Below are 17,143 nucleotides of genomic sequence, written 5' to 3' on the forward strand. Positions count from 1 at the left end.
TCTATGAGTCATATTTATATATTGAAACTTAGGCTCCAATACGAAGATGTAGTTAGGCCTATTGGAGGCCTGGGTCATAAGAACTACTAATTATCCCATCTCACACAAGGTATTGTCTTTGGGTCAGAGAGCTAGTCAACAAAATACAGCACACCTGTTGGTATCTTATCCTTGGACTTCAAGGTCTCTAAAAGTATGAACTTGATGAAAGAGGGCACATGCTTTTGATACAGTCCACAGTATGATATGGGTTCCTTTAAAAACCCATAACAACATTCTCCAAAGCTTCTTCACTTACAGAGGGTTTTGGTCTTAGAGAAGAGGATAGTGATGATCAGAGATGAGGCAAGGAAAGAAAGAAGAGACCTAGTCCCAGTGGGGTGTGAAAAGATATGGGTACTTTGGGACTCACAAATCCATATTGTTATGGGAACATTTATTGAGTGGGTCTAACAAAAGATGACCCAGCAGGATAGAGTCACATACAGAGGATTCATGATAAATGTAGAAGAACAGACAAGTGTAGAGGTTGTGAATGTTATGTGAATGCTAGGATCAACCCAGGTCACTCAGTATGTTTTGGGAACCTCAAGGTGACCCATCAGCAGCCAAAGCTACCCACTATTCCATACACAGGGCACTATAGCTCGTTGTGCATGTTCTGAGATTTCTTTGGTTCCTGGATCTTCTCAGGCAGAGTCTTGGTCCAGAACTGCAGCCTTCTGGCCTTCAGGGCTCGGCCCACAGCAGGCTGGATGTCCAGCTTCAGATACTGCTCATCATCATCCATCATGGGCCAGTAGGGTAGACCCTCGCTGTTGGGGTTCCTGTGGATATGGCAGCCAGGGGGAAGAGTGAGGTCACTCTGATTCTAAGTCTGACCCCTGATTTGGGTCAGGCAGTAAAACAATTAGGCCAGTGGTGAATGTGGCTGTTGGGACAGGTGTCCTAATATAGGGACACAAGTGTCACCCACTGGTTTCTGCTCCATGTGGGGGAAGACTACCTGACCTGTTTTATGTCTCCCTCTGAGAGGTAATATCTAAAGAACAGTACCATAGCACTATGAGATGTCACTGTGAGATGACCAGTATCTGACACCTACAAAGTATCTGTATAAAGGTGCTATGAGGTAAAGCAGACCCTATCATGTGATGAAATGTCCATGCATGATAAGGCCTCCAACCAAAAGGGAGCCCTAGAGAGGGACCCACACCTGGAAGGTTGAGGGAAGGGCATGTTCTCACCCATGTCTTGCAAAGTTGGCCCAGTACTTCATCATTCTCCTGTTCAGTAGCTCTTCCTCCTCAGTGAGGTTAACTGGAGTCATTAGAAAGACAAGGTCCAAGTATTTGCTACCTCATGCAACTGCAATTCATGCTTCAGATTTACAATCCTAATTGTCATCTAACTCCAAACTATTGGTTGCTACCTCCCTTCTTCACTATATACAGTATCCAAGATCCATGCAAGCCTCTAATTGAATTCTTGACCCAATGTGCTGTCAACTTCCCCATTACAGGTTAGATTGGGATGGGTCCAAATTATAAACCAGATATCTATATATCTATATCATTTATATAATCTGTATCTATAGCCATATCTATAAAGGTTTCTTCATGGAATGAGAGCTTAGGAGTCTCTCAGAGAGTCATCTGGTACCTTATTCAGGTCAAGAAAAATAAGGAAAGACTCACGTTTCACACCCCAGAAGAAGGACCCAAAGACAAAAGGAACCTCATCTCCATGGTCAGCCTTCACGTGGGGTGGCCTTAGTTGCTTGACAAAGGTGGGCTGATGTTGGAACTCATAGAAGTATACAGGGGCATGGAAACCTGGAAGTAAAGACAGACGGTGACTTAGTCCCTTACCTGGAACTTTTCTGATGCATGATTGATGACAAGAAACCTTGATGAAATATTACCTGGAAACATAAAAGTTAAGTGGCAGAGCTCTAGCTGTGGAAAAGCCCTTGGTTAAACTATATCCATGGCCTTCCCAGTTGAGTGGTTTTGTCAAGTCAATAAAGTATGTGACCCATTTTCTCTTCTGTACCTACATGTCACTCTATTAAACTAGACATGGGGTGACCTGGAACCACACTGCTCCACAGTGCGCATCCATGATCCACATCTCTGAACTGCTCCCCTAATCCTTGTTACAGATGTACTCACGTTGAAGATGTGCTACTTGGAGTGCAGGGATCACAAACATGAAGTCTGCCATCATCTCCGTGTACTGTATTTGGAGGGCTTGTGGGTCCTCAGTGTCCCCCATGTACTCTTCCATTATCAGGCTGCTACACTCAGGAGGCAGCATCTACACCAAGGAGAGCCAAAAGAATGAGGTTAGGCAGGCAACAGCCTTTGGCATGGGGAAAATGGGACCTGGGATGAGATAGGGTATAGGCAAAAAGGTTCAGGCTCAAATTTTTGATATTGGACTCCCCTCTGTATGTTATGAATATATTTTATTACCATTGGTTAATAAAGAAGCTCTTTTGGCCTATAGCAGGATAAAGTATAGCCAGGCTGGAAGAGATATAGAAAGAGAGTAGGTAGAGTCAGGGAGACACTATGTAGCTGCCAAAAAGAGACAGACATCAGAACTTTAGTGGGTAGGCTACAGTCTTGTGGCTATACACAGAATCATAGAAATGGGTTAATTCAAGATGTAAGAGCTAGCTAGAAATATGCCTGAGTCAATGGTTGAACAGTGTTGTAATTAATATAGTTCAATGTGATTATTTGGGTCAGAGTGGCCAGGAAATAAAAGCACAGTCACCATCTACAAAATGGCACACCAACGTGGGACAACTACACCCACATAAAAACTGAGAGAGCTTGGGAAGGAATTCTAGACACGAAAGAACAGAACCAAGTGCAGTTTCTTGGTAGCCACATTCTTTTTCGGATAGGCTTGGTTTGCTGGTTACAAGCAGAGGTGTGACTCCATTGAGAAATGGCAGCTTCTTGGTTCATGCTGGTAGCATGAACTCTGGCTCTTTCAGGAGGTCCTGAACTTAAATAGGGTTTGTGAGCATTGTGTTACTAGTTGCTCAATGATAACATAGACCCACTGTGTCCCTGGTGCTGGGGTGGTGTGCATGGCTCACAGAGGTGGTGAACATGCTTCTGCCATGTTGGACTGGGCAGAGTGAACAGGCAGGGCCACGAAGTTGGCCCTAGCCATGTTCTCTTAGCAATAAAAAAGCACCCTTGGTCAGAAAAGGATTACAGATATGCAATAAAGACACACTCAAACAAAAAAGACCTCTAAATGGGTCAAAGTGTTGGATAAACATACATGGGCTTAAGAGGGAGAGGAAAAAGAATATAGATACTTATAAAAAGAAGTAAATGGTTAAAAAATAAAACAAAGTCTTTAAAGCAACAGTAAAAGTAACATAAAAGAGTACAGTCAGTCTGGAGAGATGGCTCAGAGGTTAAGAGCATTGCCTGCTCTTCCAAAGGTGCTGAGTTCAATTCCCGGCAACCACATGGTAGCTCACAACCATCTGTAATGGGGTCTCATGCCCTCTTCTGGCCTGCAGACATACACATAGACAGAAAACTGTATACATAATAAATAAATAAATATTTTTAAAAAAGGAGTACAGTCATAGATGAAAAGAGTAAAGAAAATAAGTCATTTACGGATGGAATATACAGAGTCTGGATTATATATATTATTGTGTTTTCTTTGAATCTTTTGACTGCATAGAGACATTTAATTCTGGGGGCTACTAAGTTAAACCAACATAAAGATATATTGACTTCAAAATTTGGGTCTAAGGATATGTTGCTTTGAAAAAGAGGTTCTGCTTTTGTTTCCACAGATTTCCTGTGGATTCCTTCCAGGCTAAAGTGGTTTGGTGGAGCAAGATCTCCTGCATGGTCTCCATGAACCCTAAAAACACTTTGCCCAACAAAAAACAGGAAGCAGTTTGGAGAAAACCATGCCCAAATTCCCAAAATGATAGTTTATAAATGTTGGTTTTCATTTAAAGGGGGATATTTAAAGGGGAATACTCTGCTTTGGTATGGATCTTGTTCTATTGATAAAAATTTAAGGCTGACTTTGTTACACTGTATATATGTATTTCTGCTCTTGTTTAGGGTATTATGTATTTGTGTAGCTCATTTAAAAATGTAATGTATAATTAAAATTACAGATTAGTAGATGGTCATCTGTAATAATTAAATTGTAGTCATGTTAGTTAGGTTTCCTAGATGTTCAGTGATATATTTCAGATGGCTAGGTATTCTTCAAAGATTTCAAAGACTTAAAGACTATGGCATTTAAAATATTTTGTTAACTTAGGACTTTTCATAACAGTGAGACACATCTGTTCCTGACAGCACTATGCCAATCTACTTCAAGAGGATGATGGGCATTGAAGAGTCTCCTTATAGACTTTGTTAGTTATTTGGGCCATAAATTGCTCTTGTCTGAACTCCTTGATGGTATACTATATGAACTGGCATGCAGGACCCACAGAAAAATGACTGCAGAACTTTCCAAAAGATAGAATCATCTTTCAGAGTTGCTTCTTCACAGAAGAAACTGCCAGACATTCTCCATGACACAAAAGAAAGCAATTAATGAACTTTGCCAGTACAAGGCAGAAGGCAGAACAGACCTTTGAATTTCCTGCTTCATGGAAAAGTTTGCCTGTAGGCTGAAGATGGATGCCCCAACATCACAGAAGAACATTGGGTGACTAGCAGCAAGATGTCTCTGTCAGGTCTAGAGTTTAGAAAGTTGCTTATAATGCACTTCTTATTTACTTAGGTAATATTATAACATTCTGGGGTCCTTGAAGAGTTGAAGACAGATAGTTATAGTTTTCATTAGTTACGATAAAAGACAAATTATAAATGAGGCTTTAGACTCACAAAGATAAAATAGATGATAGTAAATTTTCTTTAATTTTGCCAGATACAAATAGACTAAATATTGTAACTGTATTTCTTCCCTGAACCTGTTTTGTTATATGTAATTTTACTATATTAAAGTTAAAACCTTCCTTTTAATTTAGACAGAAAAGGGGAGATGATGTGGGTTTCCCCTTTGTATGCTATAAATATGTTTTATTACCATTGGTTAATAAAGAAACTGTTTTGGCCTATAGCAAGGCAGAATATAGTCAGGCTGGAAGAGATATAGAAAGAGAGTAGGTGGAGTCAGGGAGATGCCATGTAGCTGCCAAAGCAGACAGATGTCGAATTTTACCTGGTAAGCCACAGCCTTGTGGCTACACAGAATAATAAAAATTGGTTAATTCAAGATGCAAGAGCTAGCCAGAAATATGGCTGAGTCATTGGCTGAACAGTGTTGTAATGAATATAGTTTCTCTGTGATTATTCAGGTCAGAGTGGCTGGGAAACGAAAGAGCAGTCTCAACCTACAAATTTTGTGGAATATTACTTTAACTGGGAAAAGATATGCTACATTTGTTTGTGTGGTGGAATATTATTTTAACTGTGTAAAGGTATGTTGCATTTGTTTCAGCTGCCTTTGTTAAGGATATTAAGCTATGTTAAATTTGTTTATGCTGTGCTTGTTTATGTAAAGATGTGTTGTTGTTTCACCTAAGGCACCTAGTTAGTTTAATAAAAAGCTGAATGGGCAATATCTAGGCAGGAGAGGAACAGGAAGTGCTGGCGGGCAGAGAGAATAAATAGGTGGAGATATTTAGGCTAAGGAAGAAGAGAAGAGTTAAAAGAGAAGGAGGAAAAAGAGAGGAACACACCAAGAGACAGAAGCCAGGTAGCTGCCCACCAGACACAAGGAACAGTAAAGTAAGATATACAGAAGGGAAGGAAGGTAAAAAGCCCCAAGGCAAAACAGGCAAAGAGAAACTGACTAAGTCATAAGAGCTAGTGGGTTAAGCATAAGATAAGTGTAAGAAGTCATAACTAATAAGAGGTCTTCATGTCATGATTTGTGATCTGGTTAATGGCTTACAAAAAAGAAAAAGACACTCCAAGGTGACCCCACACAGAATCGCACATATATACTGACCTTTATTAATAGGGATACTGTCTGAGAAGGAGATATGAGGGACTTCTCTATATAGACGTCAGAGGTATCTCACCATTTGTGCTGCTGTTTTCTTCATAACAGTCTCCAGGTTCTCTTTGGTTATTTCCTTTATTTTCTGGACATTTTCTATAGCCTGGGAGGCAAAAGACAAGTCTGATAGACTTGGATTAAAGATGCATTGAGTTCCCACTGCTTAACATGTGAGTCTCTAGGTTCCCAGAATATTGGAAGTGAGCCTCACCACAGGGATGATCCAACCATACTCATCACTGTTGACACCAATGATGCTGGGGACAGGGTGAAAATTCCCAGAAGCCAACAACTCTTGGGGATGCCTGGGGAAGAACTCTCCATCCACCACAGCAGGAATGGCCTGGAAGACCTGAGGGGCATTGAAAATCAGTGCTGAAGGTTAGTGAAATAATATGCTGACCCACTGAGTTACTCTCACCATTTTCTCAGTTCACGCTAGTTTCAGGGTGCTCCACTCACTCTGGAAGAGAATCTACACTTAGAACAGTCTATCTTGGTCCCAAGTTCATATTGTATCAGAACTAAAAGAACACAAAGTAATAGAGGCGAGGTATTTGGCTCAGAGTCCCACATCTTGTTGCCCAGGTCCTTCCAGACACACAATTCTCCCCACCTTGTTAATGGCCAGAACTTCTGCTTCACTTTTGTCTCTCAGGCAGTGCACCAGGGCCTCTGAGTCCATGGCTTCACATCCAGATAGGCTGGCCACCGTCTATAAGGGAACAAGCAGGGAGAAGAGCTTTCTCAATTCCAACTCGATGCTATTGCCCCCAAATACAACACTATAGTGAGTGTTGTGTATGGATTGGAATAAATATGAAATTGTTCCCAAGTCCCATAGCCCATAGGCAAGCAATACCCGTTATACCTGCATACTTGTTTTATTTTTCTTTAGGGTAGTTTTGTTTTCTCCACCCATCTCTCTGGGTTTTGTGTATGAGAAAAAGAACAAGTTTGCTAAAGTTCTTATGTGAAGGTTAGAGGACAAAGTCTCATTCACTGTGCCCTGTATTTGAGACAAGGTGTCTTCTTGTTTTGGTGCTGCCTGCACTAATTGAGCTACCATGTAAACATCCAGGGATTCTCTAGTCTCTGTCTCCCCCACATGACCACAGGAACATTGGAATTACAGATACATGCTACCATCTCCAGCTTTTGTTGGTTCTGGGGATTTGAACATAGGACATGGGTTTGCACTCCAAGAACTTTAAAAGCCCACTGAACCATCTCCCTAGTCCTTGTACACTCAATTTTGCCAGTGGTCAATGCTGCTAGGGGCAGCTTTGCTGTCCACAGAACATACTCGGCCTGTAGAAAGCAGAGACATGGATCCTAAACCATGAGCCCTTCAGAAACAAATGAAGAGACATCCTTTCCCTAGATCCTTGTATTCTCCACTGAGTACCATAGTGCCAGAGGACAGTCCAGTGGCAGTAGATAGAGGGTTGAAGGAGTTGGGGCACTTACTTGGTGAATCACCTCAGAGGAGCTGGAGATGAGGCCAGGCAACACGGCTACTCCACTCTCCATGATGGCTCTGTGGAAGAGTCCTTTGGACAGGGGGGACACAACAAGTGAAGACACACTTGTGCCACCTGCAGACTCTCCAAAGATGGTGACAAGGTCTGGGTTGCCTCCAAAGTGGGCAATGTTCTGCTGGACCCAGCGCAGGGCAGCCACTTGGTCCAGGTAGCCCCAGTTGCCTCTGGCGTGCTGGTCCCCAGTGCTGAGAAGTGGAAGGACATGGATCAAAGGTCTGTCCAGGTTCTTCTCAGCTACCATTGCCCAGCCCAGCCCAGGCTCACCTGAAGAAGCCCAGGACACCCAGGCGGTACTGGATAGTGACGACCACCACATCCTCAGTGGCTGCCAATATGGACCCATCATACATGGAGGCCATTCCTACAACCAGAGCACCACCATGGATCCACACCATCACCTGGAGAAGTCAAGAGAGATGCCAGGAAGCTGCTAGTCAGTCCAAGCTCTGCAGGATTACTTAAGAGTATCAACTTCTGTGCAGCTACACAAATACATGCAAATCCTCAGGACTTCAGGACCTTAGTCACAGGCGGGTTCTCTAGTAGTCACATCAGTATATTTCTAGTCCCCATCCCTATCATGTATCTCAGTTTGAATTAATAGCTCTATGTATACAGTAATGCCATCATTACTCAGACTCTTCATAGTGGAACAAAGAGGTGTGTCTCCATGGATATCTCTCTAGATGAAAAATGGAAAGGACCACCAACTTTAACTGACACAACAGATAACCCAGAAGTATGAGAGGGTGACTCACAATGATGAGGTCTTGAGCAGGTAAGTGGTTCTGCAGGGCTCAGGTTGTAGAATGAGTCCTGGTTTTTAGTAAAGAGCTAGAGTCTTTGATGGCTCAGTGCCCCAGTGCTGCTGCATGTCCCATACCCAGTTTTCAACTACATAGTGTGACTGAGAAGGGCTTTTTTTTTTGACCCAAATAGTGCAAGGCTTTTCAATAGAGTCCACATTGCAATAGAGCTTATGTTGCTTTTGTCCCTTCTCATCATCTTGAAAAACATGCCCTCTCCCCAAGGTGACCATGACCTGATGACTCACAGGCAGGTTAGAGCCCTCATGGGCATGAGCTGGTGTGTAGATGTTGAGATACAGGCAGTCCTCGGACATAGAGATGGGAGGCAGGTTCATTTTTAGCTTCTTTAGGACCTCTGAATTCATCATATCAACATTTTGCAGACAACTGTCATAAAAAGGAGACAGTTATTCCAAGAGATGTATGGTGGTCAAAAGCAAATGTGAGTCTAAATTTTTCCAAGGCATTTTCAGGTACTGCTCCTCATGATGCCCTGTTAATACATATTTCTACTCTAAAGTCCCTTCCCACAGAGATAATGACCTCAAGCTTCCTGAAAGCTGAGGTGAAGCCAGATTCCTCGGGACTCCTCCAGCTAGATAGGGCCTGGATGTTATTCTTTCTGAGTCTGGGATATAGAGACTTCTAGATGTCTCTACGGAAATGATTGGCTGCATGTGATGACATTTACTGAATTGTGTAAGAATAGAAAAGTGACCTGAGCATTAGCAGGCTTGCGAGCATTTTCTACTCTCTGTTTCTGATTATGGATGGGATGTGACCAGCTCCCGTAATTTTCCTGCACTGTGAATTCCCCAACTTGATAGACTGTAACCTGAAGCCTATAATAGTAGCTTTCTTTGCTAAGTTTCTTTTCTTGGTACAGCAGCAGAAAACAAACTAAGGTTGCAATATTGGAGTGCTGTAGCCCACAGGTACTAGAGGAATCAATGGGCAATATTGTCCAAAGGGCGGTGAGAAATCCTTCACCCCATGTACAGACCCTCAGGGAGCTTCTTTTTCCTAATCTGTCTCCAGAGGGAATTAATTACATATCCTTGTTCCTTGATCAGTGGCACTTGGCCCTATTGGTTGTCCCAGTGATTAGGAGGACAGAGTTAGCAAGTATGCATCATGTTGTCTGTACTCTTCAGGACCTGAAGTGAATTCTACTGGATTCATGGGGCTCTCTGGTTAATAAGTCTCATAACTCATTCCTAGAGATTTTTCCCATTGTGGCAGAGCACACTGGGTTTAATTTGGATCTGTGAACAATTTTATTTTTGTTCCTTTCTACAGTACCTGCATCTAACTCTCAATGGTGCCAAGCTCTGACCCAGGAGCTGGTACAGTTGTTCCACTCATCCTTAGTATATGCATCAGAAAAATGCATGGTGGACTCCCCACACTGGGAGAAAACTGTTGTGGACTGAGATGGAGGAAAGACTTCAGCATGACTCAGAGCTCAGAGCAACTGTTCACCCCAGGGCCAGACGTTCTCTGGGTCCAGAACTTACATGGCTGGATAGGAGGTCCCATCTCTCACACCACTCCACTGTTCAGGGGCTTCAGGGGGTGCAAAGCGCAGTTGCCCTACAGGTGGCTTGGCAAAGGGGATTCCCAGGAATCTGTGGACACCAACTTTGGTGTCACTCACTCGGATGAGGCTGCCTCGGACCTGGCCTGTTTGTGTGCTTCTGATGGGACTGGCCTCTGAGGAGTCCTGACCTGGGTGGAGAGATGACATCAGGGTTAGTTTTGTGCAATCATCTGCCAGCAGATTGTGGAGATCCCATCTCACTGTTACCAGGGCACAAAAGACAGGAACCCAGGGCCCCCTAGTTCAACTGTGGGGTGTGAGTGTGGGAACTTTCCTATCCCTCAGAGCCACGAACCTTTCCTATTGCCTTTAAAGGATGTCAGAGCATTTTTTGGGCCAAAGAGGTCACATAATCATAGACATTTGGCCACACAAATTCATGATCATTGCCATTTTTTCTGGTAGTATTTCTCTGTGTAGACCCAACTGTCCTGGAACTCACTCTGCAACCAGGTTTGCCTTGAGCTCACAGAGATGATTGTCATTCTTATCCAAAGGTCAATAGTAGCTGCAGTCACAGCCATACACAGAGGGAAAAATTCCTCCAGCTCACTTTTCTTTGAATTGTCTAAATCTCTTCAGAGCACCTTACACTGAATTGTCTCCTCAGTATCACTCAGTCCAAGAGTGATCTTGGACATCTCTGGCCCTCTGTGTGCTAGTGGGCCCACAAAATCTGTGGACTTTGACCAAGGAATTGGGAGGCCTAAGTTTCCCACACTTTTATATAGCATTTCCATCACCCGTCCTTCCCCCACGTTTTCTCTCAGAAGTTCAACCTCTGACATGCAGACTTGTCAGCTCTGACTCTAATCATTCCCCATTGCCAGCTTAGTGAGCCTCACCCTGCACACGGAGGAGGAGAAGCAGGAGCCCAAAGACCGCAGCATTCAGCCAGCTATGAAGCTGGTTCAGTGGCATGATCAGCTCTCAGGCCTGAGTCGGTGCTGCTAAATAGGATGGCCACATTTGACAAACAGGAAGCAGAAACTGTGAGGCTTGCCCAGGCAGAAATTTAAATCAAAAGGAAGTAGGAGGGAACTTGGTGTGGTGGGGCAAAGTCCTTATTGTAGGAAAAATGATTAGTCAGAAATGACAGGAGCCAATGGCCTGGAGACAGGGCAAGGTCACTGCATTAGTCTGGGTTCTCTAGAGCAGCAGGGTTTATGGAATGCATCTCTCTATATAAACATAGAGAAATGGGATTTATTAGAATAACTTAACAGGTTATGGTTCTACTAATTGAACAGTGACTGGTTATGGATAGAAAGTCCAAGAATCCAGAAGTTTCTCAGTGCATGAGTTTGTATATCTCATCTGGTCTTCAGTAGATTTTAAAATCCCAAAGAGGTAGGCTCTAATGTCAGTGAAGGAACAAACTCTCTAGCAAGTTTAGAGCAAACAAGCAAAGAGCCACATCCTCTGTCTCCCATGTCCTTATAGATGCTTCTAGCAGTTTGACTCATATTAAAGGTATATCTTCTTACCACAATATCTGGATCAAATGCTTGTGTCTTCCTACCTCAAATGTCCAGAGAAGAAGTAAATTCACCCACTTCAAACTATCATGAAACCCCTCACAGCTGTGCCCTCCATTTCTGGATTTTAGTTAATTCCACATGTAGTCAAGCTGACAACCAAGAACAGCCATCAAAGTCACTTCTGCTGTTTCTGTTCCCTCTTTGGCCTGCAGAGGCACAGTGTGGATTCTGGAGCTCTTCTGGGACACCAGGAACCTTGTCCTCACACATGGACAGAAAGCTGTAACAGGAGAGACAGAGGGCTTCTGTGAGTAGGTACACACTCAAGATGTTGCAGGAGAGAGAGGCAGATGCAGGAGCTCTGGGTGTGTCCTTCATCCTCAGGACTCTTCTGTGCTTTGAAGTCTCAGTTTACTGAGCTGATTCCAGGGTCCCTGGTCCCTACAACAATCTTAGGATCTACACAAACACCTCCCTGTTAGGGAGGTTTTTTGATAGTTGTTTGATCAAAACAGGGCATTTCTGGTGCTTTTAAAGTCCCCAGTCCTCATTCACTCCACACTTGTGATGTGCCTTCTCTAATGACCAGTTCCTGCCAAGATCAATGTCATGGTCATTTATCCAGTAAATAAATATTTTTAAATGTTTGCATTTATTTATTCACTGTGCTCATGTACATGTGTGTATATATGGATCTTCCCAGGCCCTGGCTCACATATGGAGGTGAAAGGACAATTTGTGTAAGTCCATACTCTAATCCCACCATATGAAGCCCAAAGTGGAGCTTAGGTCATCAGGATTGGAGTCAAGTTATCTTATCACCTCCTGATCAATATCATGTGTAATCCTGTGACAAGCATTTAATGGGGACTTTCTGGCTCTAACACTGGAGTCAATCTGGGTGCTCAGAACCTGTGATAAAGCTGAGATACACAGCAATAAATAAGAGTCTTAGAATCACAAAGAACCCTGACATGATATATCAAAAGATGCAGGATCAGGAGCCCATACACCATCCAGACTGGCTTTCTAGACGAAGTGACATGGGGTCAGTATTAGAAAGCCTTTAGTGCCACCTGAGAAATGGCTCCAAATTATCTTCATTATTATCTAAGCATGGCACTGTGGGACAAGAAAGGCAAGAAAAAAGAATCAAGCAAGTGAAGGAAACAGTTCAAGGCCTGAAAACTGAAATAGAGGCAATAAAGAAAACAAACCGAGGGAATTCTGGGAATGGAAAATCTGGGTAAGTGAACAGGAACTACAGATGCAAACAGGCAGTGGACTCATTGCTCTAGACTTTGGGTTCTGGCGCAGGCTCGTGAAATGGGTGACTGTTGGCTGGGCTTGATCCTCAGTCATCCTTGGGGTGTCTGTTACAAGATTTATCCAAGTTGGGGATGCTCACACCATACTATGGCCTGAGCTCCCTCATCCAGGGTTTTGGGCTTTTCACTCCCTCCCCTTTCCCTGTCTGCTGTTTGCCTGCACTTCTGCCCCTGCCCAGTTCTCTGGCTACTTACCTGCTTCTCATGTCTTTGTTCACCAGGCTTTCCTGGCATTTAGTCTAGCCACATAAGGATTCTTCCTGCAACAGATCCATTCTCTTTGCCTGTTCTTCCTTATAGCATCTGCTGACCTGGCCCTCAATAGGATATGCATGGATCATTTGTCTGTGGCTGAACCTAATCCAAATTTTAGAGTCCAATTCTTCCTAAGTTACTTTCCATGGGAGCACATGTGGACTTCCTCAGCCTACCGCACCCATGTGGACTCCTCCCTGCACTCTCCTCCCGCAACAGCCTGGGAGGTCCACAGGTTAAGCTCTTTCTCTTTTGGACTGCAGACCTACCTTCCAAAATCTCTAAGGCTCCACTTCCTCACTATTCCCATGGTTTCTTACATGCTGCTACATACTGTAAGCTCTTATTTCAGGATTTTTAAGTTGCTCATCTGACATGGTTTCCTGCAGAAAGCTTTGTCTCGCTGTTAAAAAAGTCTTGTCTATTTTGTGTGTATGGGTAGATCTCTGCCTATATGCTTTCTTATGGACACGAGAGCCACAGAAAATTCTGCAGGCTCAATTAGATGTGTGAACGCATGTGGCCACTGCATGCTTGTTTCTGGTCTTGGATGCCTGAGTTTACTTGTTCCATGTGTCTTGGTAATAGCTCAGCTGCTATTACAACTAGCTACCTAGGCAGAGAATTTGTTTCTGGGTTTTCTGGCCACTGAATCTGATATAATGAGAGAGAAAGTATTTTTATGCTGTTCTACCCAATTAAGAATCAAAGAAGCTAAGGAATTGGGTACAGTTAAGAATCTGTAACAAAAACTTAGAACTTTGAACTCCAAATTGAAGCTACTCTTAAAAGCTACACAGGGTGTGCCACCACCTTAGTTAAATACAGCCACGTGGGCAGACACCATTTTGATTAACGGTGAAGAGGGAGGTCATATGACTTCACTGCCTTCTTAAATAAAGGTGACCGCATGGAGTGGGCCCATCAAGGAGACAAGAGATCTCCAAGTTATTTTGGGTTAGGGATAGATTTCTGCATGATAATTCCTGTCCTGTACTAGAAACAAGGTTTATGAAAGATAAGATTTAAAACAATGTTGATTTCATGAGGTATTAAAGCTGTACCTTCATGCATTCATGTACAGGGACATCTCTTGCTGGCAGCCAGATTTTGTAACCTAAGAGTAATCCTTTTGGTATTGATTTTAGAAACATTAAATTGTTTACAATGTTAAAGCTGGGTTTTGCCTTCTAGAGATACTAAGCTTATACCTAACAGATAATGATCCTCTGATTCCCAAACGCTTCAGACATCTGAGAACATGGTGTTTAATAAAAAATCCATCTATGATAGAGACAGGACAGCCCCTGGCAGCACCCCCATCTCCTCCAAGGAAGGCTGATGCTGCAGAAGAGCTTTTACCTGGAGCTTGCTTTAAATGCAGCAAAGCAGCCATAGAGTGAAAAAACTGCCTTAGCCCAACTGCTGCCAAGACCCTGTCCAGACTGTCGACAAGCAGGACGCTGGGGAATTAATTGCTCCACTTTGGCAAGAAAAGGTAGGCTTGTCTCCACAAACTCCTACTCCACAGGAAAGTCTGTCAGATCTTCTGGGCCTGGCAACTGAAGACTGATACTGTCTTGTTCACCTCTGTCCCCAGCGAACACAGAGAAACCAGCCGTAGCTACCTAGGTAACCAGTAAGTTTTCACTTCTGCTTATGTGTGGTGTGATGAGCTGCAGGCAGGCCTGCTTTTGTCCTGCCCAGCTCCTGCAAGGCTAGCTTATGCCCCGAAATAACAACACACAAATTGTATACATTTAAACACTGCCTGGCCCATTATATCTAGCCTCTTCTTGGCTAACTTTCACATCTTAATTAACCCATTTTTTAATAATCTTTGTAGCACCACAAGGTGGTGGCTTGCCGGGAAAGATTCAGCATGTCTGACCTGGTGGCTGGCTCCATGGCGTCTGCCTTACTGCCCTTCTTCCCAGCATTCTGTTCTGTCTACTCCACCTACCTAATTTTCTGTCCTATCAAAGGGCCAAGGCAGTTTCTTTATTAACCAATGAAAGTAACACATAGACAGATGACCCTCCTCCATCACTTATGCAGTTAAAATTTATCCTTCTCAGATCTGATGGTGTGTGATGACTAGGGTACTGATAGCTTTACCAGTTTATCTTCCTCCAATCACCCAAAGCTACAGCCACCTTGGTAGCTAGTTAGTTTATTAAGTTTCTTGTTAAAAATACAGACAGAGCCAGGTGGTGGTGACACATGCCTTTAATCCCAGCACTCAGGGAGGCAGAGGCAGGTAGATCTCTGTGAGTTTGAGGCTAGCTTAGTCTATACAGTGAGTTCCAGGACAACCAGAGATACATAGAGAAACCCTGTTTTGAAAACAAATGAACAAAAATACAGACAGGTTTGCCTTGTTCATAGGCTTCAGAGTTAAGGTTTTATAGTTTACAGGCTTCAGAGTTTTAGCATTGCCAGCCATAGATGGCAAAACTGCTGAAATGTTGCTGAAAAGCATAAGTTGCTAACAGTTCAACAATCCATGGCTGCTTGTTCTTGCTGACTCTTCCCCCTCTGAAACAGGTTAGCAATGAAGGTTGTATAGAAACCTGCATGCATGTTGCATGTTGCATGTTCAACTCTGCTCCTCAGCCTCCCTCCCTCCTCCTCCTTTGCTAGCTCAACCTCTTTTGTTCAGTAAACGTCCTCTGGTTGTCTTCTAAGTATAGACTTAGAGGTGTGTTTCATCACACTAAAACTAGGCTCTCTGGATATAAAAATATTTAGGAAAAATTCATTCCTTTTAACCCCCCTTTGCTATGACACCAAGAAGTAAATCTGTTCCAGCTGTTTTTACAGACACCCGCATGTTATTGATCTCTAGATCCCCTCCTTGATACCATCCATCTTCAAGCCTGTATTTTGCAAGTCTGCTCCTCCTGCCAGACATGTGCTAAGAACAACTTGCAGGGGGCCCTCCAGATACACCAGCCCCTGCACCAGTTCTGAGGACACCAACTGGGCAAGGGTTGGCAGGTTGATCCCTCCTCCCATATCCACTCATAAAAAGCTCTGCTATCTCCTAACTCTGGTTGACACCTTTGCAGAATGGATGGAGGTATTTCCCCCATCCAGGGAAACAGTGGATTTCCCAGCAGGGAAACAGTGGTGGCTCAGGTACTCCTTGAACATATCCTCTCTCCATTTGTCATGCCATCCCCCAAGCTGGGACAACAGTGCTGGTGCCACCTCTGCAGGCTAAGTGGGCACCTATCCAGGTTGAATGGTCTGTCCAGGAACTGGGGCCCTCCATCCTCTGGTTTTTCGAAATGTCCCAGTGAAGGGCACATCTGCTTTTGTGTCTATATCATTCAGCTTTGTCACGTACCCTTGCCTCTTCTGCACAACCAGCACACATCGCGTTCTATTCTTTTCGGCAGTCTTCACTCTTCCTATGGCTAACCCCATTCATAGGGCAGGTGCTAATTTATTTTTGATCCTAGCAAGTCACCTTATCTGCTTCCTCAAGAAACATATTCCTGATGACATGGCAGTTAACTGAATGCTTTTCACCCATACTTCCCACTGAGCATGAGCCCATCAACTCCTGACTCACCCTTCCCACATTGTCCATGCCAACAGGAAGTAGTCCATGAACCGGTGTCCATATATCCAAGAAGGTTGGGATGTTCAGCTGGAAACACTGCCTCAGCCCCACTCCTCCCTCTCCAAACCCTTCCCCCTCAGAAAGACTGCTAAAATTCCAGGCTCCTCCCCCTGTAGTAACATTTCATTTGTATTTTAATAAATACAACTTGCCTGAAGGTCAGAGAGTAAAACAGCTACACTGATCAGGCTTACAGACAGGCAGTGGTGACACACACCTTTAATCCCAGCAGCCACACTAGTTTGCCATAGAAACCTGGTGATAGTGGTGCATGCCTTTAATCCCAGCCCTAGAAAGGAATATAAAATGGGAGGAGACAGCTCTCATACAGTTTCATTCTGAGGTTTCCTGGAGGCAGGATCACCATTTTGGACTGAACTAGAGGTAAGAGCCAGTGGCGGGCTGTTTTGCTTTTCT

The 17,143-nt window shown here is 43.7% G+C and overlaps 1 protein-coding gene across 1 annotated transcript; it reads right to left on the minus strand.

Annotated features, from left to right (window-relative positions):
• Positions 1–419: 419 nt before the first annotated feature.
• Positions 420–11,019, minus strand: LOC142852442 (acylcarnitine hydrolase-like). The gene is made up of 12 exons (XM_075977253.1): positions 10,877–11,019; positions 9,949–10,159; positions 8,677–8,818; positions 7,887–8,020; positions 7,549–7,807; positions 6,695–6,793; positions 6,290–6,430; positions 6,101–6,181; positions 2,175–2,319; positions 1,698–1,835; positions 1,248–1,320; positions 420–827 (listed from the first exon to the last, which is right to left on the minus strand). Exons 1-12 carry the CDS (start codon positions 10,950–10,952, stop codon positions 641–643), a joined length of 1,686 nt encoding a protein of 561 aa, XP_075833368.1. The 5' UTR covers positions 10,953–11,019; the 3' UTR covers positions 420–640.
• Positions 11,020–17,143: the final 6,124 nt, after the last annotated feature.

The sequence above is a fragment of the Microtus pennsylvanicus genome, chromosome 6, assembly GCF_037038515.1.
Source record: "Microtus pennsylvanicus isolate mMicPen1 chromosome 6, mMicPen1.hap1, whole genome shotgun sequence".
NCBI classification, from domain to species: Eukaryota; Metazoa; Chordata; class Mammalia; order Rodentia; family Cricetidae; genus Microtus; species Microtus pennsylvanicus.

Bases quoted from the DNA above. Each gene is read 5' to 3' on its own strand.
- LOC142852442 (XM_075977253.1), bottom strand. From the start codon at position 10,952: ATGCCACTGAACCAGCTTCATAGCTGGCTGAATGCTGCGGTCTTTGGG. The intron at 8,021-8,676 runs GTGAGTCATCAG...TGACTTCTCCAG, and splicing joins ATGAGGGCTCTAACCTGCCT to GTGATGGTGTGGATCCATGG. The intron at 1,836-2,174 runs GTGAGTACATCT...CTTTACTTCCAG, and splicing joins CCAAGTAGCACATCTTCAAC to GTTTCCATGCCCCTGTATAC.